At 40.4% G+C, this 17,099-nt stretch overlaps 1 protein-coding gene across 2 annotated transcripts; it reads right to left on the reverse strand.

Annotated features, from left to right (window-relative positions):
- Window positions 1-10,239: 10,239 nt before the first annotated feature.
- Window positions 10,240-17,078, reverse strand: LOC110015039. 2 transcript variants are annotated; one of them, XM_020702849.2, is made up of 5 exons: window positions 16,935-17,078; window positions 14,059-14,990; window positions 12,720-12,819; window positions 10,661-10,799; window positions 10,240-10,591 (listed from the first exon to the last, which is right to left on the reverse strand). In XM_020702849.2, the coding sequence occupies exons 1-5, from the start codon at window positions 16,997-16,999 to the stop codon at window positions 10,496-10,498; spliced, it is 1,332 nt and encodes a 443-aa protein (XP_020558508.1). In that variant the 5' UTR covers window positions 17,000-17,078; the 3' UTR covers window positions 10,240-10,495. The 2 variants fall into 2 exon arrangements, with proteins under 2 accessions (XP_020558508.1, XP_020558507.1); XM_020702848.2 differs by having other exon boundaries at window positions 10,661-10,802.
- Window positions 17,079-17,099: the final 21 nt, after the last annotated feature.

Raw genomic sequence — 17,099 nt, forward strand, 5'->3', positions numbered from 1 at the left:
GGATGATGCGGAGATGCTTGGTCGAGTTGTATCCCAAGTAAACATTACAACCTGCCTTTTAGATCCCATTCCCACTTCACTTTTTAAAACATTTCATGGATTCAGAGAGTCAGAGCTTTTAAATATAGTTAACTGCTCTCTTCAGACGGGGGTCTTCCCCTCTGCCTGTAAGACGGCGGTGGCGAGGCCCCTAGAAGGGTCATTCAGACCCGAAAACTCTGGATAACTACAGACCTGTATCCAACTCACCATTTTTAAGTAAAATTATAGAAAAAAGTGTCGCTACTCAACTGCATGAGTTTTTAAATGCCCAAAATTTTTTAGAAAATATCAGTCTGGTTTTAGAACAAACCACAGTACAGAGACGGCTGGTTAATGATCTTAGATTAAACTACGACTCACAGAAACTTTCAGTTCTGGTGCTGCTGGATCTTACTGTCGCTTTTGATCCAGTAGATCAGTGTTTTTCAACCTTTTTTGAGCCACGGCACACTTTAACCCTGAAAAAAATCCCGCGGCACACCAGCATCCAAAAAAAAAAAAAAAAAAAAAAAAAAAGCAAAAATTCATGGTCTGTATTGATCGACACCCCCCCCCCCCCCCCCCCCGCGCGCGCAATCTCACGTGGATTTTTGTGATAATTGTGGCAGAAAAAGCAGGAAGTTGCGGCTGTTTTTTTCTAAGAGATGAACCACCAGCTAAAGATGAGCTTTAGCTGGTATTTTTGTTAGAACTGAGCGACTTTATCAGCAGGATTAAGAACAAGGAAGTGAAGACTTTAACCACTTCTGATTGGTCAGACTGATGACATGTGATTAAACCTTCAAGAATGATTGGCGGAGACAGTTAAAGGGGCGGGACTTTTTCTTACACAGTTATAGCTGCAGCTAAATCGCGGTACCGTGATTCTTATCAAAATGTCTTTAATAGAATTAAATAAACACAAAGAAAAAGTAATTTTAAGATCTTTTATATTCCTAACTACTCAGTGTTTTATCAGGGCCTGTTTGGATGAGCAAAGAGCTGATTTCCTGGAGATGGAAAATGTTTTTAGATCAGTGAATGAGGGCAATTTCCCACGGCACACTTGACCATCTCCCACGGCACACTAGTGTGCCGCGGCACACTGGTTGAAAAACACTGCAGTAGATCACCAGATTCTATTAGACAGACTGAGGAGTCTGGTGGGCCTCTCTGGAAATGTTCTTAAGTGGTTTTACTCTTACCTGACAGATCGACACTTTTATGTAAGTATGGATACGTGCTCTTCAAGAATCCATGAAATAGGTTGTGGGGTTCCCCAAGGGTCGATTTTAGGGCAAATACTTTTTAATATATATATGTTGCCTCTTGGGGATGTCATCAGGATGACCTTGAACCTGTTAACACTCTTTTAAACTGTATTTTAGATATAAAGTCATGGATGGCAGAAAACTTCTTACAGCTCAACCAGGACAAAACTGGAGTTCTAATCATCGGTTCTGAAGACGAGAGAGATGGTTTTACCACATCTTCATAATTTTAAACCTTCTCAATGTGTGAGAAACCTGGGCGTACTTTTTGACTCTGAGCTAAATTTCATCCACACATTAAGTGTCGTTAAGACAGGATTTTATCATCTGAAAACATTGCCAGAGTCGCCCGTTCCTCTCTCTTGCCAGCACAGAGATGCTGATGCTTTTATTTTTAGTCGTTTAGATTATTGTAATGCCCTGCTCTCTGGTTTACGCAAAAAGTCTCTTTCAAATCTACAACTATTGCAGAACTCAGCGGCACGAGTTCTGACGAGGACCAGAGGGCGGGAACACATTACACCAGTTTTAAAATCCCTGCATTGGCTCCCTGTGCGTTTCAGGATTCATTTTAAAATTCTTTTAATGGTTTATAAGTGTTTTTATGGTCTTGCGCCTTCTTATTTAAATGACATTATTTTAAAATATGAACCCTCGCAGACCCTGAGGTCCTCCGGTGCTGGCCTCCTAGTTGTCCCTAAGGTGAGGGCCTAAACCTATGGTGAGGCTTCATTCCACCATTACGGTCCTCGCCTGTGGAACGGCCTTCCGGAGAGCCTCAGGGCCGCAGAGACTGGAGAGGTTTTTAAGAAGAGGCTCCAGAACCACCTTTTTAATTTAGCTTTTAGTTGATTTTAACTGCTAATTTATTCTATTAGTTTTAGTCTAGGCTATTTTATGCATTTAATTTCATTTTATGCATCTTATTCTCAGTTTTATGTTTTTATATAAATCTTATGTTTTTAATTTTAGTATCTTATGATTTTAGCCCCACTGTTTCTTGTGGGGATCTCTTCCTCCAGGGCTTGCCGGCTTGGTCAGCCGTTGTTGCTGCAGTTCTTGCCATTGCTGGGGCAGCTGGGGTCTAAGTTTGGAGCTTCACGGCTGTGAAGTGGACCCCAGTGTTGTCCCAGTCTGGGTGGGCGCTGTGGCGATGCTCCAATGGCCGAGCTGCAAATACCGTTTCCTCACAGCAGAGCCAAGCCATACTTGTTTGTTTGCTTATTTATTTATTTATTTATTTATTCAAACTTGCATAGTCAATATTCATTGTCATGGGTCATATGTTTTAATGGAGGGAGGGGTGAAGGGTGGGTTGGGTTTTTACTGTAATGTTGTGTGTTTTCTGTTTTTAATGTTAAAGCGCTTTGAGCTGCACAACATGCATGAGAAGCACTATTTTATGAATAAAGTTTGATTTGATTTGATTTGATGATAGTCCCAGTGCATTACACAAATGGTAGTATGGTAACAATTATTGCCAAAATATTTGCTCTTCTGCTTCTGCAGGTGTACGACCTGAAGTGACATCCCATTTAATCCACAGTTTAATATTGCATTGACACAAGCGTTTCACTGGAGTTCAAATAAACTGTCATAATGTTTTACTCTCCGTTTTATAGAAAAGGACAAAATAAGTGGAAGGCTAATGAAGTTCCACAGTTTGGTGGGAATATTTAGTGTTTTTGCAAGTAAAGAATAGCAAAACACCCAAATAATGTGAATGAGATCCAGATAAATGGGATTTGCTGCTCATGAAGTTCTGGAACAGAACCATCACGTGTGGAAAGCCCAGCATCTGGATCAAAGTAGATGTCTGTCATGATTCTCCCTTCCATTCAGTCTTCCCATCACGATGCGGTCCAAGTGTCAGACCCTTAGCAACTGTCAAACCTGCACTTGTGCGTAGAATTTCCAGCTAGATGAACATAATTTCAGAACTTGTGTGTACTGTTCTATTGTCCAGCGGGGTTCTTCACACCTCTGGGTTTGTTCTTGAGCTGTTCCGGAGACTAGCTGAAGTTTGGGCTTTTGTAGTCATCGACCTAGAGAAAGTTGCAAACGTCTGCACACGTTGTGTTGTAGCATCCGTTGACCCTGTTCTGTCTGTTCACATTAGTTTCTGCTGAGCTGCTCTCTCACCTTTTTATCAAACCACTGACTGTTTCTTAATACCTATTGTAATCTTAAACAACTAAATTTAAAATATACATTTTTAAGGTAAATGAAGTCTAATTATCAAACCATCCTTTCATTTTTAGAACCGGCTGAATCCTCTTTGAGGTTTATGGTGTTGCTGGAGCCTATCCTAGCTACTGTTGGGTGAAGGTGGAAGTTACCCTGAACAGGTCAACTTTCTGTCAACACTTGCATGCACTCCTAGGGGCAATTTGAACTACAATTAAGCCTATGAAGCATGCTTTTGGACTGTGGATGGAAGCCTGGAGAAATCCCAGCTAGAATTAGAACCGGGGCATTCTTGCTACAAGGCAAGCGTCTCAACCACTACACCACTGTGCAGCCCTTTAGTGTAACCGCTGCAACATGCAGGACATTAAGATGTGGATTTGGTGATCACAAAAAAACTCTAAACTACACAGTTTAACTGCAGATCCAGAGCTGTTCAAACAGAAAAACTAAAATGCTTCAACTTCCAGGAATTGTGCACAGCTTTCTAAACAGGGCAGAACATTTTCATTTATAGGAATGTTGATGCAGAAATGACAGGAAAAAGCCCCAGGTTCTCATTTTCCACCTCGTATCCTCTCTTCCTCAGATCGTTGGTCACGTCGTCTGCGTCCCCGTATGTTACAACTCTGCCCGGCCAGTGCACACGCATTTTATTGAAGGGAAGTGAACTCCTTCTGTCTTTAACACCTTTTTGTTGTTTATGTATGCTTTGCGTTCTTGCAGAATGCTCTCCACGTAGTCATGATCGAAAAAGACGCTTTTCTCTCCATACAGGTCAATCTTTTTGTCCCACGCTTTTGGCATTGGAGCTACGATGGGCTCTCTGAATCTGGAGACCCATGAACGTTTGGTGAAAACTCCTCTTTCAGCCATTTCTCAATAAAAGCAGCCACCATGTTTTCTGTCGCTTCTGCCTCCTCTTTGACACTGTTGATTCGCAGGTTATTCCGTCTTGATCTCGATAGACCTTTTTCGCAAAAACCGGAAGTACGTCATCAACGTGTAAACCTAGTTCCGGTTTGTGCTTCGCTGGCGGAGGAATGGCAGAGCCTAGAGTGTTTTCGAAGAGCCTGAGTTGTGTTCCGAAGTTCACCAGCACCGATGTGATGAAGAGTGTGAAGATGCATTCATCCACTAAAGGAAACAAATTGAACAAGGGATATAAATTCGTCCACGAAGAGTTTATCCACCATTACCAAAGTAAGCTTCAGCTAGCTTTAGCCATAGCCGCATCACCGGTAACTCTGTGTGTTTACGTCAACTGTAAATCCTGGTGTTATTAATTTTTAATATAAGGCATAACACATCGCAGTGAATATGTTGTGTGTATGTTTAAGTGAAAAGGCATGGGATTAACATAACACCCCAAAATTTGGTGAAGCTGTAAGTAAGAAATATTAAGTTGCCCGTATGCGTGTTCATTTTGCTGCGGTTGCGGCACTTTCTTCACTTACTAGTATTATTTTTCTGAAAGTATGGTGAGCAGAAGTCCTCTTTTCCTGGACATGTCCTCTCTTTTGATACTTGTCTAATAAAATAACATTGAACATAGATGAAATGCAATTATATTTGCTTCATGTATGCAGCTCTGAACACCAATTACTCTCGATGAAATATCTCACAAACTCACTTCACTCCTCTTTTTTACAAACTCAAATCTGGTCACCCTATTGACAGTTATAGTTTCATGTCATTCTGAACATTGATGTAGCAACATAAGTATGTCCTAATTTTAACCTATATAATTTATTGTGTCTAGATATCACTGGATGCAGAAAGTGCCAACCTGAAAGCTTTCTTCTGCAGTTGTGTGGCTGGTAAAGGATTTTGCAATCACATAGTTGCCAATTATTATAAAAACACCCCAAGTAGTTACTACAGACTTTAATTGCTTTCTGCCTTTTATTTATAAGGGAATCCATCCTGAACCGGTTAGTGAGCTGGTGGTGCAAAAACCCAAAACAGTTGGCAGGGACGGTCAGAGGTCCACACTGTACAAGGCATACAGGTGATTAACTTTTTGTTGCTTTGTGAGAAAGTTTTGTTTTTCTAATCTTATGACTAACCAAATTATGGTTACAGCAGATATAATGAATTAAATTGAAATGTAGTTATGCACTTATGTCTAACTTTTGTGTGTTGTGTTTCTCTTGTGTAGGACCACAGCCAGATCCATATGATGGCATCTGGAAGCAGATTATGCCAGGTGCAGGCCCAACCTCTCATGGTTGTGTTGGATGGGTTTCTGAGATGGAATGAAAGAGAACTTGGATATATATTATAGCAAATGCATGAATGCATACCTTAAATTACACTTATCTTGTCTTTAACAATCAGTTCAGTCTTCTGTCTTACTGTTGATCTGTAATGTTATTTTTTATCGTAAATGTTTGATGTTATTTGCATACCAAAAAATTAAATGAGGCACAATTTTGACCAAAATTGTTTTATTTGTTCATCTAATTTTTTTGTGTAGTCAGTCACATTTCAACAGAAAAATATTACGAATATAACAATTATATTTAATGAGATTTTAAGAATATGTGGAAACACTAAATTTTTCCATAATATTTGCACATTATACATTATTTACATACCAAACATACATTAATTCACTCTTCAAAACAAAAAAGTCCATGATAATTTGCCAAAACACGGCGGTTAAGCCAGATCTGATTCACACTGCCCATCAGTGTGAGCGGCACGGGAGAGTCCCTGATGTGAAAGGACTTTATCCTACTGATCACTCTTTCCACCATAATTCTGAGGCGGGTGATGGCTGCGGTTTGTTCTGTTTCCTCCTTGCTGAATTGAGCTGAAAGCTTAAAAGGTGGAATGATGATCTTAGATCCAGTGTCAGTAAGGAGGTCTTGAACGAGGAACTTTTGTCCGCCATGACATCGTCTCCTGGCTCCAGCAAAGGAACTTGGCTTCTAAGTCATGGATGTAATCCAAAGCCTCATCCAGAGCACCTGTGAAGATAAAGAAATTAAAAATCAGTCTTAATATATTAATGCTACCTTTCAACACAACACAGTAATCATGTTTTGAAAAGTATGTGAAGTATTTAATTACAAATACATTTCATTTATTTTTGTTAAGGAAATTACAAAATGACAAAATACTCAATATTAATTAAATACATGTAATTAAAATAGGTGAGAGCGTGAACATCTTTTATTATAAATATTAATTTGTTCAGGTAGAAATGCATGTATCCAATAACGGTACACATAGTTGACTAACGTTAACCAAACACATTATGAACAACCTTACCTGCAGGTGGGTGTGTCACGTAGTCGTGATCCATTTACTGTCTTAGCGTAGCCCCCATGTCGCTAGTATCTTCACAGCTTAGCTGCATAGCCTGACGTTTGAGGTTCTGTCATGTACTGACTCCCTTCTCAAAGGATCAGTAAAGTTGTTCCAAGGGAAAATACTCGGGACGACACCACTCTTCAGGCGACGAACGACGCAGCCGCACCACAATCCCGGAGCGAAGTTAGTAAGTGCCGGCAGCAGAGGGTGCTACCTGTGTTTACATTAAAACTATGCCCTTCTTCTCTTCGGATCGCCTATATCCATTTGGGTTTCAGGTTTGGATCCACAGGAAAATAATGAAATGAAAGGTAAGGCTGTTTTTGGTTGGAAGACGAACAGCCTGGAACGCAACAGAGACTGCAACTCTTCCACTCTGCCATTTTTCATATCTGCTGCTACGCTAACAGGAAGTTGTTTTACACGTCATTGACGTATTTCCGGTCGAAAAATGCGGAAATGTGAAAAAGGTCTATTCCAGGTCATCCAACTTTTCCTTCATCTTTTTCTGATCTTTCATTAAATCACACAGCACACGATTCGCTTCACGGCTCCAGACTTCCATCTCTTCCACCCGCCCCGCAGCTGCGTTTATCTTTTCTTGTTGTTCGTTTATCTCTGTTGATATTTTGGAAAATTTCTGATTGATGTCCTCCCTGAATTTGGATAATTGGTCGCTCATTTGAGCCGTGATGTCATCTTTGAATGTTTTCAAGTCAGCCTTCATGTCGCTATGTAAACTCTGGATTTGTTTGCTAATGCTGTTTAGGCTGCTCTGAAAGAGCCATGTCAGCTTCTGGTGCTAGCATGCCTTCCTTCGCGTTGTCCTTGTCTTCTTTGCTCTGTGTGGTTGGGTTCTTCTTCTTTTTGGAAAGGCCCCCGCTCATATTCTTACTTTCTAATCCTTGTACTGTCGTGCTCCTCGAGTTTTTGGCAGAGTTTATTCTTATTTTGGAGTTGGTTAGTGGGAGCTGTCTTTTCACGTCTCCATGTGCTGCCGGACCCAAGTTCTTATTTTCATCAAGACCAGGATGACAATGAATTACCTCCTCTTGAACCCAGAAAAAACTGAGGTCATTGTACTAGGTCCTAAAAACCTCAGAGATGCTCTGTCTGCTCAGATAGTCTCCCTGGATGGCATAAGTATAGCCCCCAATTCCACAGTTAGAAACCTTGGGGTTTTATTTGACCAGGATTTATCATTTAAGGCTCACATATCTCAGGCGTGCAGAACTGCCTTTTTTCACCTGTGGAATATTGCTAAGATCAGAAATCTACTTTCTAAGAGTGATGCTGAAAAACTCATCCATGCATTTGTTACGTCGAGGCTGGATTACTGTAACTCCTTGTTAGCAGCGTGTCCTAAGAGTTCCTTAAGAAGTCTCCAGCTTGTTCAGAACGCAGCTCTGATAAAGGCGGTTTAAATTGTATTGATTTCACTTCGCTTAATCATACACTCAAGGTAATCTGGATTAAGAAATATTTCAATAACCCCACATCTATCTGGAACTTTATTCCACATTTTGTATTCTCAAAGTTAGGAGGCCTTAACTTCCTGCTATGCTGTAACTATAGTATTCCAAAAATCCCTTTGAAACTATCAAATTTTCATCAACAGGTTCTCTTAGCCTGGGCTCTGATCTACAAACACAACTTTTCTCCACAGAGTTGTATTATTTGGAATAACTGTAATATTGTCTGTAAGAGGAAAACCCTGTATTTAAATAATTGGTTTAATAATGGTATAATTTTCCTCAATCAATTATTCAAAGAACCTGGATTATTATATAACTACTCAGAATTCACAATGCAGTATAAAATACCAAGAACTCCCAAATAATTTGCAGTAGTGTTTGATGCCGTCCCGTCTGGGCTTTGCATGTTATTCAGGGGTTTCTACAGCGCTCATCCTCTGACTCTTCATCCTCCTGAGGTGCTCAAATCTCCTCTGGGGAGTTTCTGCTTCACTTCCGCTAAACAGTTGAACTCAAAATCAGAGCTTTGTTCCAAGATCATTTAGTTTCTGTTCCATCGGCTACCTTTTATTGGGCTCATTTCACCTCGAACATTGAATGGAAAAAAGTCTGGTCTTTACCACAAAAATACTTCTTAACAAATAAAGTCAAAGAAATCTCTTTTAAACTTCTACACAGATTTTATCCAGTAAAGCATTACTTAACTAAATTTAAGGCTGACATAAACACCAGTTGTACTTTTTGCCAGAAACAACCTGAAACCTGCTCTCATTTATTCTGGTCTTGTGAATTTACATACAGATTTTGGAAAAACATTCACAAATTTATCACAGATTCTATTTTTGCTGACATACAACTTTATTATAAAAACATACTTTTTGGTTTTCATAGCTTTGATGTCAAAGACCGTGATGCTTTCTTTTGTAATAACATGTTATTATTTATGACTAAATTTCATATACACAAAAGAAAATTTTCCAATAAAAAACCTGATTTCTTTGTGTTCAAACTGGAACTGCAGCGTTATTTAAACTTAATTTCTGCTTCAAAGAATACAAAAGCTCAAAAAACAATTAGCATTTGTAATTCTTTTGGACTGCTGACATAGATTTACTCTCGCATTTTCTATTTTTATTTTTTTGTTTCATTTTATTTTTTATTCCCTTTTGTGTTTGTTATTATAATTAGAATTTTTTAAAGAATGTAACACGTTTGTTCTGTATTCAGAATTCTATTGTACATATTGTACATTCTATTGTGCATAATTGTTGTATTTTCTTGTTTTGTATGTTGCAATTGTTCAATAAAAAATAAAAAAAGATTGTTAGCTGGAACTAGCAGAAGAGATCACATCACTCCTGTGTTAGTTTCACTTCACTGGATCCCAGTTGATTCCAGAATCAAGTTCAAGATCCTCCTGTTAACCTATAAGGCCTTACATGGAATGGCCCCGTCCTATATTAAGGACCTCATAGTCCCTTACCATCCAATCAGAACACTTCGCTCGCAAAATGCAGGACTGCTTGTGGTTCCTAGAATTAGTAAAAGTACGGTTGGAGGTAGAGCGTTTAGCCACCAAGCCCCTGTCTTATGGAATAAACTCCCAGCTCATGGAAGAGAGGCCGACTCAGTTTCTACATTCAAAGTTAGACTGAAAACATTCCTCTGTGGACAGGCTTATTGTCAGACTAGTTAGTATTCAGAGATTATTTAACTTAATGTTTTTATTAAACGAAATAACAATAACATTAAGTTGTTAGTAGGCTGTTAGAAGTTGAAGCTGGGGTAACTATGGTTCTGTCCTCTTTTCTCATCTACTTCTACCCTTCCTCTCCTCTATTCTTGATCATTATTCATCATTTAGTTCTCCATGCCTCTGTTTGGTGCAGTGATTCATGTACTGTCCCCCTTTCCCCCCCTGGGGAGTGGGAGTACTTCCAGATTCCAGTTGGCTCCTCCGTGCTCCTGTTCCTGACCGTGTACCTCGTCTGTGGCTCGTCTCGCGCCCCCAGACGTCCCCCAACTCCACTATTTGTCTAAAAGTACCCCCCCCACACACACATTTAGCAAGAACAAGGTAATTTTTCATTATGTCCCGATGCTTGTATCCTAACTGATGAACCACTGATGAAGGTTTCAGTAGCAGAGATGGGATGCTTCGCACTGTTTTTGATCCCAAGAGCTTGAACGTTGACCAGTCCTGAGGAGAACTGCAACAGCTTAGTGGTCATCAGCTGACCCATCAGTAGAACAGTTCTGTTCTGACCAAACATTGAAAACCGAGGAGAACTTGGTCAGGGGGAAGATGTTTGAGCCCTGGAGAGAAGCAGACTGTCAGTCAAAAACCTCCATCAAACTGTTGCTGGGAGTTGGTTACAGACATACCTCACAACAACACCGAACAGAGGGGCACGTCTTCAGAAAGCTGCAGGATCTCAGGCTTCCTAAACTGGTCTGACCATTGGCAGGGGGTTGGCTTTTTGAAGGAAGCCGATCGAGACTGCGGGTTCGACTCCTGCTCAGTCTGCTGGAGGATGAAAAGTAAAGGGAGTTTGTCTCTGGAACTAAAGAAAGCTGGTTTTTATGTGCAATACATGGATTAGCAACCACTAAAAACAAAGTAATTCTGTACATTTGAGAGGAATCTCTATCAGAAAATCTTTATAAAAATGTCTGCCAAAATTGGATACCTGGTTGAGAATGTCCATAAATTTAAAAATGAGTATTTTTCTGAAGAAAGAGTGAAGAAAAGTAAAGATTTAATTTAGAGACACAGAGGAGTACGGTCCCTGCCGCTCAGAAGAGGCGTGTCATGCAAAGACAGAGACTGGAAGGGCACAAAAACAGCTAAACGTGAGCCGCGGTTACTTCAGGTCCTCATTGTGATGCACACCAGCAAAAGCAGTTATTGGTGGAAAGTCAGCTGAGCGATGAGAGGAGCAATTACACCTGAAGAACACCAAACAGCACAAAGTTACAGAGGGCAAAAAAGTATTCAGTCAGTCACCAACTGAGTCAGTTCTCCCACTTACAAAGATGAGACAGACCTGTCATTTTTATTATAGATCACTTCGACTGTGAGAGACCAAACGAGGAAAGACCCCCGGAAATCACACTGTAGGACTTTCAATGAAATACTTGGTGAATTCCTCTGTAAAATAAGTATTTGGTCACAAACCTGTAACTTTTTCTTCAAAAGGCTCATTTTTTCATGCATTACCTGTATTAATGGCTCCTGTTTGAACTGGTTTCTATATAAAGACACCTGTCCACAACCTCAGACAGTCACCCTTTAAACTCTACTATGGAGACCAAAGAGCTGTCTAAGGACACCAGAAACCAAATAGTTGACCTGCACCAGGCTAGAAGACTGAATCTGCAACAGGAAAGCATCTTGGTGTGAAGAAATCACCTGTGGGAGCAATTATTCGAAAATGGAAGACGAGACCACTGAGAATCTCCCTCCATCTGGGCTCCCCCCAAGACCTCACCCTGTGGGGTCAGAATGATCACAAGAACAGTGAGTAAAAATCCCAGAACCACATGGAGGACCTAGTGAATGACCTGCAGAGAGCTGGGACCAAAGTAACAAACCATCAGTAACACACTACACCACCAGGGACTCAAACCCTGCAGGGCCAGACGTGTCCCCCTGCTAAAGCCAGTACATGTGCAGGCCCGTCTAAAGTCTGCTAGAGAGCATTTGGAGGATCCAGAAGAGGATACCTGCATGCTGTTCTACTTAATACTTCACACAGTATTACCACACAAAGTATTAAGTAATCTTAATGTGTAGTTTTTGAGTAATTTATAACTCAAATGTTATTAAAACAATTAATATTAAAATACATTTGCAGATGTGATCTTTGAATAAAACCCGATTCTCAAATAGGTAAATTACCATTCTGTCATAGTACTATTTAGAAAGTATGAAGTGGTTTTACTGAATAGTTTCTGAGTAAGCCACTATTGAATTCTCATATTCAATGACTGAAACTGAAATCCCCTTGAGTTTGACTGTGAATAATCTGCTTCTCACAAACCCACAAAATGGCGTTTTTGGTGTTTTTAACGTGTTCTTGTTGCATTTTTCTTATGATGGAGGATGTATATAAAGAAAATTAGGCTTAAAACCGCATTCCTGAGTATTTCTTTATTCCGATTATTGTGAGTCAGGGGCAGACAATAAAAGTGTTGGGAAAATCAAACTACAACAATTTGAATGAAAAAATACTCAGAAGGGCAATTTATAGCTTAATTTCCTTAATCTATGTCCTCCATCATCAGAAAATGGTTCCCAGAACATGTTAGAAACAGCATGTTCATCAGAGTGAGTCTTCAATCAGTGATGAACTTCTGCTAGTGTTGTGTAGTTGAAACAGTCGATCCTTCTGTTGCCTCAAATGAAGCCCCTCTGGTTCATGCTCATGACTTAAAGACTCACTGTTCCGAAGGTGAAGCATCCTCTGTGTGGAACTCTGATCTCAGGGATTTTCCAGCAGATCCGTCCCTGATGGCCACAGCAGGAGGAGTTTGGTTACATCCTGTGAACCAGAAAGTAGATGTCATTGCTTTTAGGTATCAGCTGTCTGATCAGGGTCTCTCTGACTTTAGTTCAAAGCTTTTGAAAAACGTATACCTGCGTGCGGTTTTATGCTCAAACCGTTGATAACTTGTTTTGAGGCATTTCCATCACACAAATGCACAATACTTTATCAAAATTCTAGAAATGTTGAATAACACAATAGCACAGTTTCCATTCAATCTTAATGATGTGAATAAACACAAACTAAATCATGCCACAAGTCATTCAGAAACACGGTGACGGATGTAAACAATACTTTGATTGACAGCAGATACATTTAAATTTCCGTCACTAGCGCTCATCATCGTCTATCAAAGGAGATGTTGCCGTCTTCTTCAGGCCGTGGAGCGGGGAGCTCCTTAGATGTGGGAGGGGCTACGGATGAAGCCATTTTGGGAAATGGTGGTTGGTGATTTTCCAGAGGAGCTGTGGATCAAACAATTCCACACGACACGCTCAACTTTGGATGAGCTGTGGGACGTCTGGTGGCGCCCGCTGTGCAGTGAGGAGCCAGTTCCTACCAAGAGCACAATCCCATCACTATCCACCTGACTTATCTCGTTCTTTTTCTTTCCTGTCCAACAGCTGAGCAGACAGATGAGAGCTGAAGGTCAAATCTACCAAACTCAGAAAATGTAAACCTAAGTGGTTCAGCAAAACTTGCAAACTGCCCTGAAGGTTAATTTGATCAGACTATGAACAAACTTGCATTTGTGTGTAGCTTCCTTTTCCAGCCCAAACCCTCGTGATTCCAATGTGTCGGTGAAATGTGGTAAAAATCTAGTTCCTGTTGGCTTCAGTATTGTTCTCATTATGTTATTAAACATTTCCTCATAAAAGCTAAACATGTAGATTTGAATTCACAGCTTTTCTGTGCCCAGCAGTCCCTGCTCACTTTCTGGACAGGCATGATAAGTCCATGTACAGTTTAGTTTAATACTTTAATTCATGAAGAAGTCATGGATTTATTATAATTAGCTTCTTCCAAAGATCCATTGTGTTAGAAACTGTGACGACGTTTTGGAGTAGCGTTCTACTCATGACTACACTTCTCTTATGTTCAGCCTGTCATGTTGCTTGGATGCTGACATTTTACCAAATACTTGAACATATTCCCTTCTCCTGAGAAATGAGTGTTCAGACAGTTGTCCTGATGGAAAAACACCAATGTTATGCGTACAGATATGCTTTTTCTGACCTTTCATCTCCAAACTCGTTGCTGATGAGGAGGTCCTGGAGGGAGGATTTACTAAATAGGGGACCTTCTCTGTGCGCTCTGGCCCACTTCTAAGTTGTCTGTGGACCCTTTGATTAGAAGGGGGTCCTTGTCTCTCTTGGTTGTGGTCCAGGTCCTTTCCCTGCTTCCTTAGATTGGCCGTGTTCCTCTGTGGCATCACAGACATTATAGAAGAACTGGATAAAGAAAATGGGTGTTTGAATGAGAGAGAACATAAAACAGACTGTTGAAGCGGTGGAGCCTCGCTGCAGAAGGACTCAGAGCCTGTTGGTGGGTCTGTGGTTAGAGGAGATTGTGAGACAAACTGCTGATTTCTCTGACTTTGTCTCACTTGTGCACACGATTTATGGCATGATTTTTCCCCTTTCCTTCCTGTGTTTGAAGGTGCCACAAAGCCAATGTAGGTTTCTCTGAGGGGCTCTGTCCGCAGCCTTAGTTGCTTCCTGTTTAGGCTCCTTTCCCTCTCTTCAATCACAGGAGGGTGTTCATTATGGCTCAGGTTTAGTATTACTCCTCCCCCTGACTCTCTCTCGCCAGGGTGAATCCTACCCAGGTCCCTCATCACTGTTTGTCCTCTGAGCTTCCCAACAGCAGTAGACTTCAGCTGTCTTTGCTCCAGTGCTGCAGTCGCTTTCATATACTGTAAGTCCGGTCTGGACACCAGAACTCCAGGTCTCTGCTGCATTTCCTGTCTCCTTTGGCTCCAACGCTCCAAATAACGAGTCTCCGCCTCTCTTTCTGTTTCATCTTCAAACCGTAGGTGACGATTAGTAGATGAGACCACATGTTGTCTTGTTGACCCTGCAACTGATCCAAAGGTGTTGAAGTTCCTCAGCCGTTCTGACAGCACGACCACGTCTGGCTGCTCCTGTTGTTGGCTCCTGACATCAGATCTGAACAAAGGATGGAAGAGTATCAAGAAAAAAGGTCAATTAAGGCCTTTTTGGGAGACTTCTATATTTACTCATTTCAATCTCATTAAACATTTCTGTCTGCTAAAACCCAAACCACTTGAATCAGAGGTTCATGTAGATCAGTGTTTTTCAACCTTTTCTGAGCCACGGCACACTTTATCCTTGACAAAAATCCCCCAGCACACCAGCATCCAAAAATTAAAAAAGGAGAAACTCATAGTTTGTATTGATCTACAGTTCCTCCATGATCTCATGTGCATTTTTCTGATAATTGTGGCAGAAAAAGCTGGAAGTTGCAGCTGTTTTTTCTAAAATTGTAATAAAAGTTAAGTTAGTTTTCAGTAATAATTTTCAACTAAATTATTTGAACTTTTACCCTGGTAAAAGGGTTTTACCCTTCAGTTTATTAACATATAATTCTAGCTAACCTCACAAAAAACAAATACATTCTTTCTAAATAGTGATATTTTTTTTAATATTTATTTCAATGTTGGTGCAAAGGCAACTGTAATTTTTGAACAATTATATGATCACAAAATGTTTGACAAATGTAACACAAATAACTAACATTATATTTATGTTTTCTCTAGCTACACAAAAAGTGAACATGTTGAAGTTTTATTAGTTTTTCTTTTGTCTTAATCAAAGATGAAGTCTTTGAAAACTTTAACAAAAATGTTTCATTTCTTTTTAGACGATTAATTTGTTTTAATTTAGTTTAATTGTGTCTGTTGGCCACTTCACCTTAATCCTGTTTCTAAAATGTTGTTATTACTTCTTCTTAAGTTTAACATCTAAAATAATCCAGACATTATTAACCCTTGTGCTATCTTAGATGACCCCCCCCCTTCCATTGACGTGTTCTCCCTACCATGACAAAGGTGGATAAAGGTGGAAAGATTTCATGTAATCCATGGACACCAGTGAAGGTCACAAATCATTGAAGAAAAAAGGTTCAGAGCTCTGTCTAGTGGGTCTAGATGACCCAACTCCCAATGAAAGTGCCTAGGATAGGATAGAACAAGGGTTACAAAAGTGTTTCAGTTAGAAAGATGACTTGGACCAAACTCTGGGAAGTTTGGCTGTTAATAAACACAAACCTTGAAGGAGAACTAAACTGTTGACCTCTGATTTCATCAAGAAGATTTTAAAACTGTTTGATGTGTGTTCTTGTGGTTTCAAGACGTTTAACAGGGAAGACTCATTGTACGCTGAGACGCTGTCACTTTAACCCAATGCTTTGGGCTTTAAGTAACATTTCTCAACATTCATGGTAAACTACATGGAATTACACTTTAATGACAAGAACCAAAAAGCAATGAAAACGCTACATAAATATTTGCTTTGCATCTTAGAGAACAATAAGCATGATTTAGAATATCATGACTTATTTTGAGCTGCACGGTGGCGCAGTGGTTAGCGCTCTTGCCTCACAGCAAGAAGCCCCTGGTTCAAGTCCTGTCTGGGGGACCTGTAACAGAGCATCAATGCAGGACCTTGCATTTTTCCCCAGCTTCCTCCCACCGTCCAGAACTCTAAATTAAGTGTGATTGTGGACTGATGACCTGTCCAGGATTCCCAGTGAGCCCGAAAGGGACCAAACGGATTAGAAGATGAATGACTCATTTTGAACTTCTAACATTTCTGCTTTCGTGCAGTTCAGCAACTCAAGAGTTTCCTGCTCAGGCTACTGTTTGAAAACAGCCCAGTACTCTACAAGACATCTGCAACTCATCATAAAAACGAGACATCGTTGTGTAGCTTAGCGGTACTTCTGTATTATTGTTGTATTTAGTTAGTGACAACCATCAGTGGCACAGACCCAAGAACCACAAAGCTTCACGTGGTAAACCTGTCTGTCACACTGTTGTTACAGGAGCTGTTGGCGTGCACACAGCAGGCGCATCTTGTGTTTTTACTTACGTCATGAGGGCATCGGGGGCCAGTAGGGTGTGGTCTCCTCTCAAAGGAAAACAACGGCGCCTCATGGGTACTTCGCTCTAACACTACAATGACTCGATGATGAGACACAACAAACGCACAAACATTGACACGTGTGGTGGGGGGTGCTCCTATGGGTTGGTGTAA

Source organism: Oryzias latipes, chromosome 4, assembly GCF_002234675.1.
Source record: "Oryzias latipes chromosome 4, ASM223467v1".
NCBI classification, from domain to species: domain Eukaryota; kingdom Metazoa; phylum Chordata; class Actinopteri; order Beloniformes; family Adrianichthyidae; genus Oryzias; species Oryzias latipes.

What these genes read in the sequence shown, in the direction of transcription:
- LOC110015039 (XM_020702848.2), bottom strand. Translation starts at nt 16,999, where the DNA reads ATGAGGCGCCGTTGTTTTCCTTTGAGAGGAGACCACACCCTACTGGCC. An exon ending in GCCCCCGATGCCCTCATGAC is followed by an intron (nt 14,991 to 16,934) that starts GTAAGTAAAAAC and finishes TCCTTTGTTCAG; the next exon opens with ATCTGATGTCAGGAGCCAAC. An exon ending in GATGCTTCACCTTCGGAACA is followed by an intron (nt 10,803 to 12,719) that starts GTGAGTCTTTAA and finishes TTCATCCTCCAG; the next exon opens with CAGACTGAGCAGGAGTCGAA.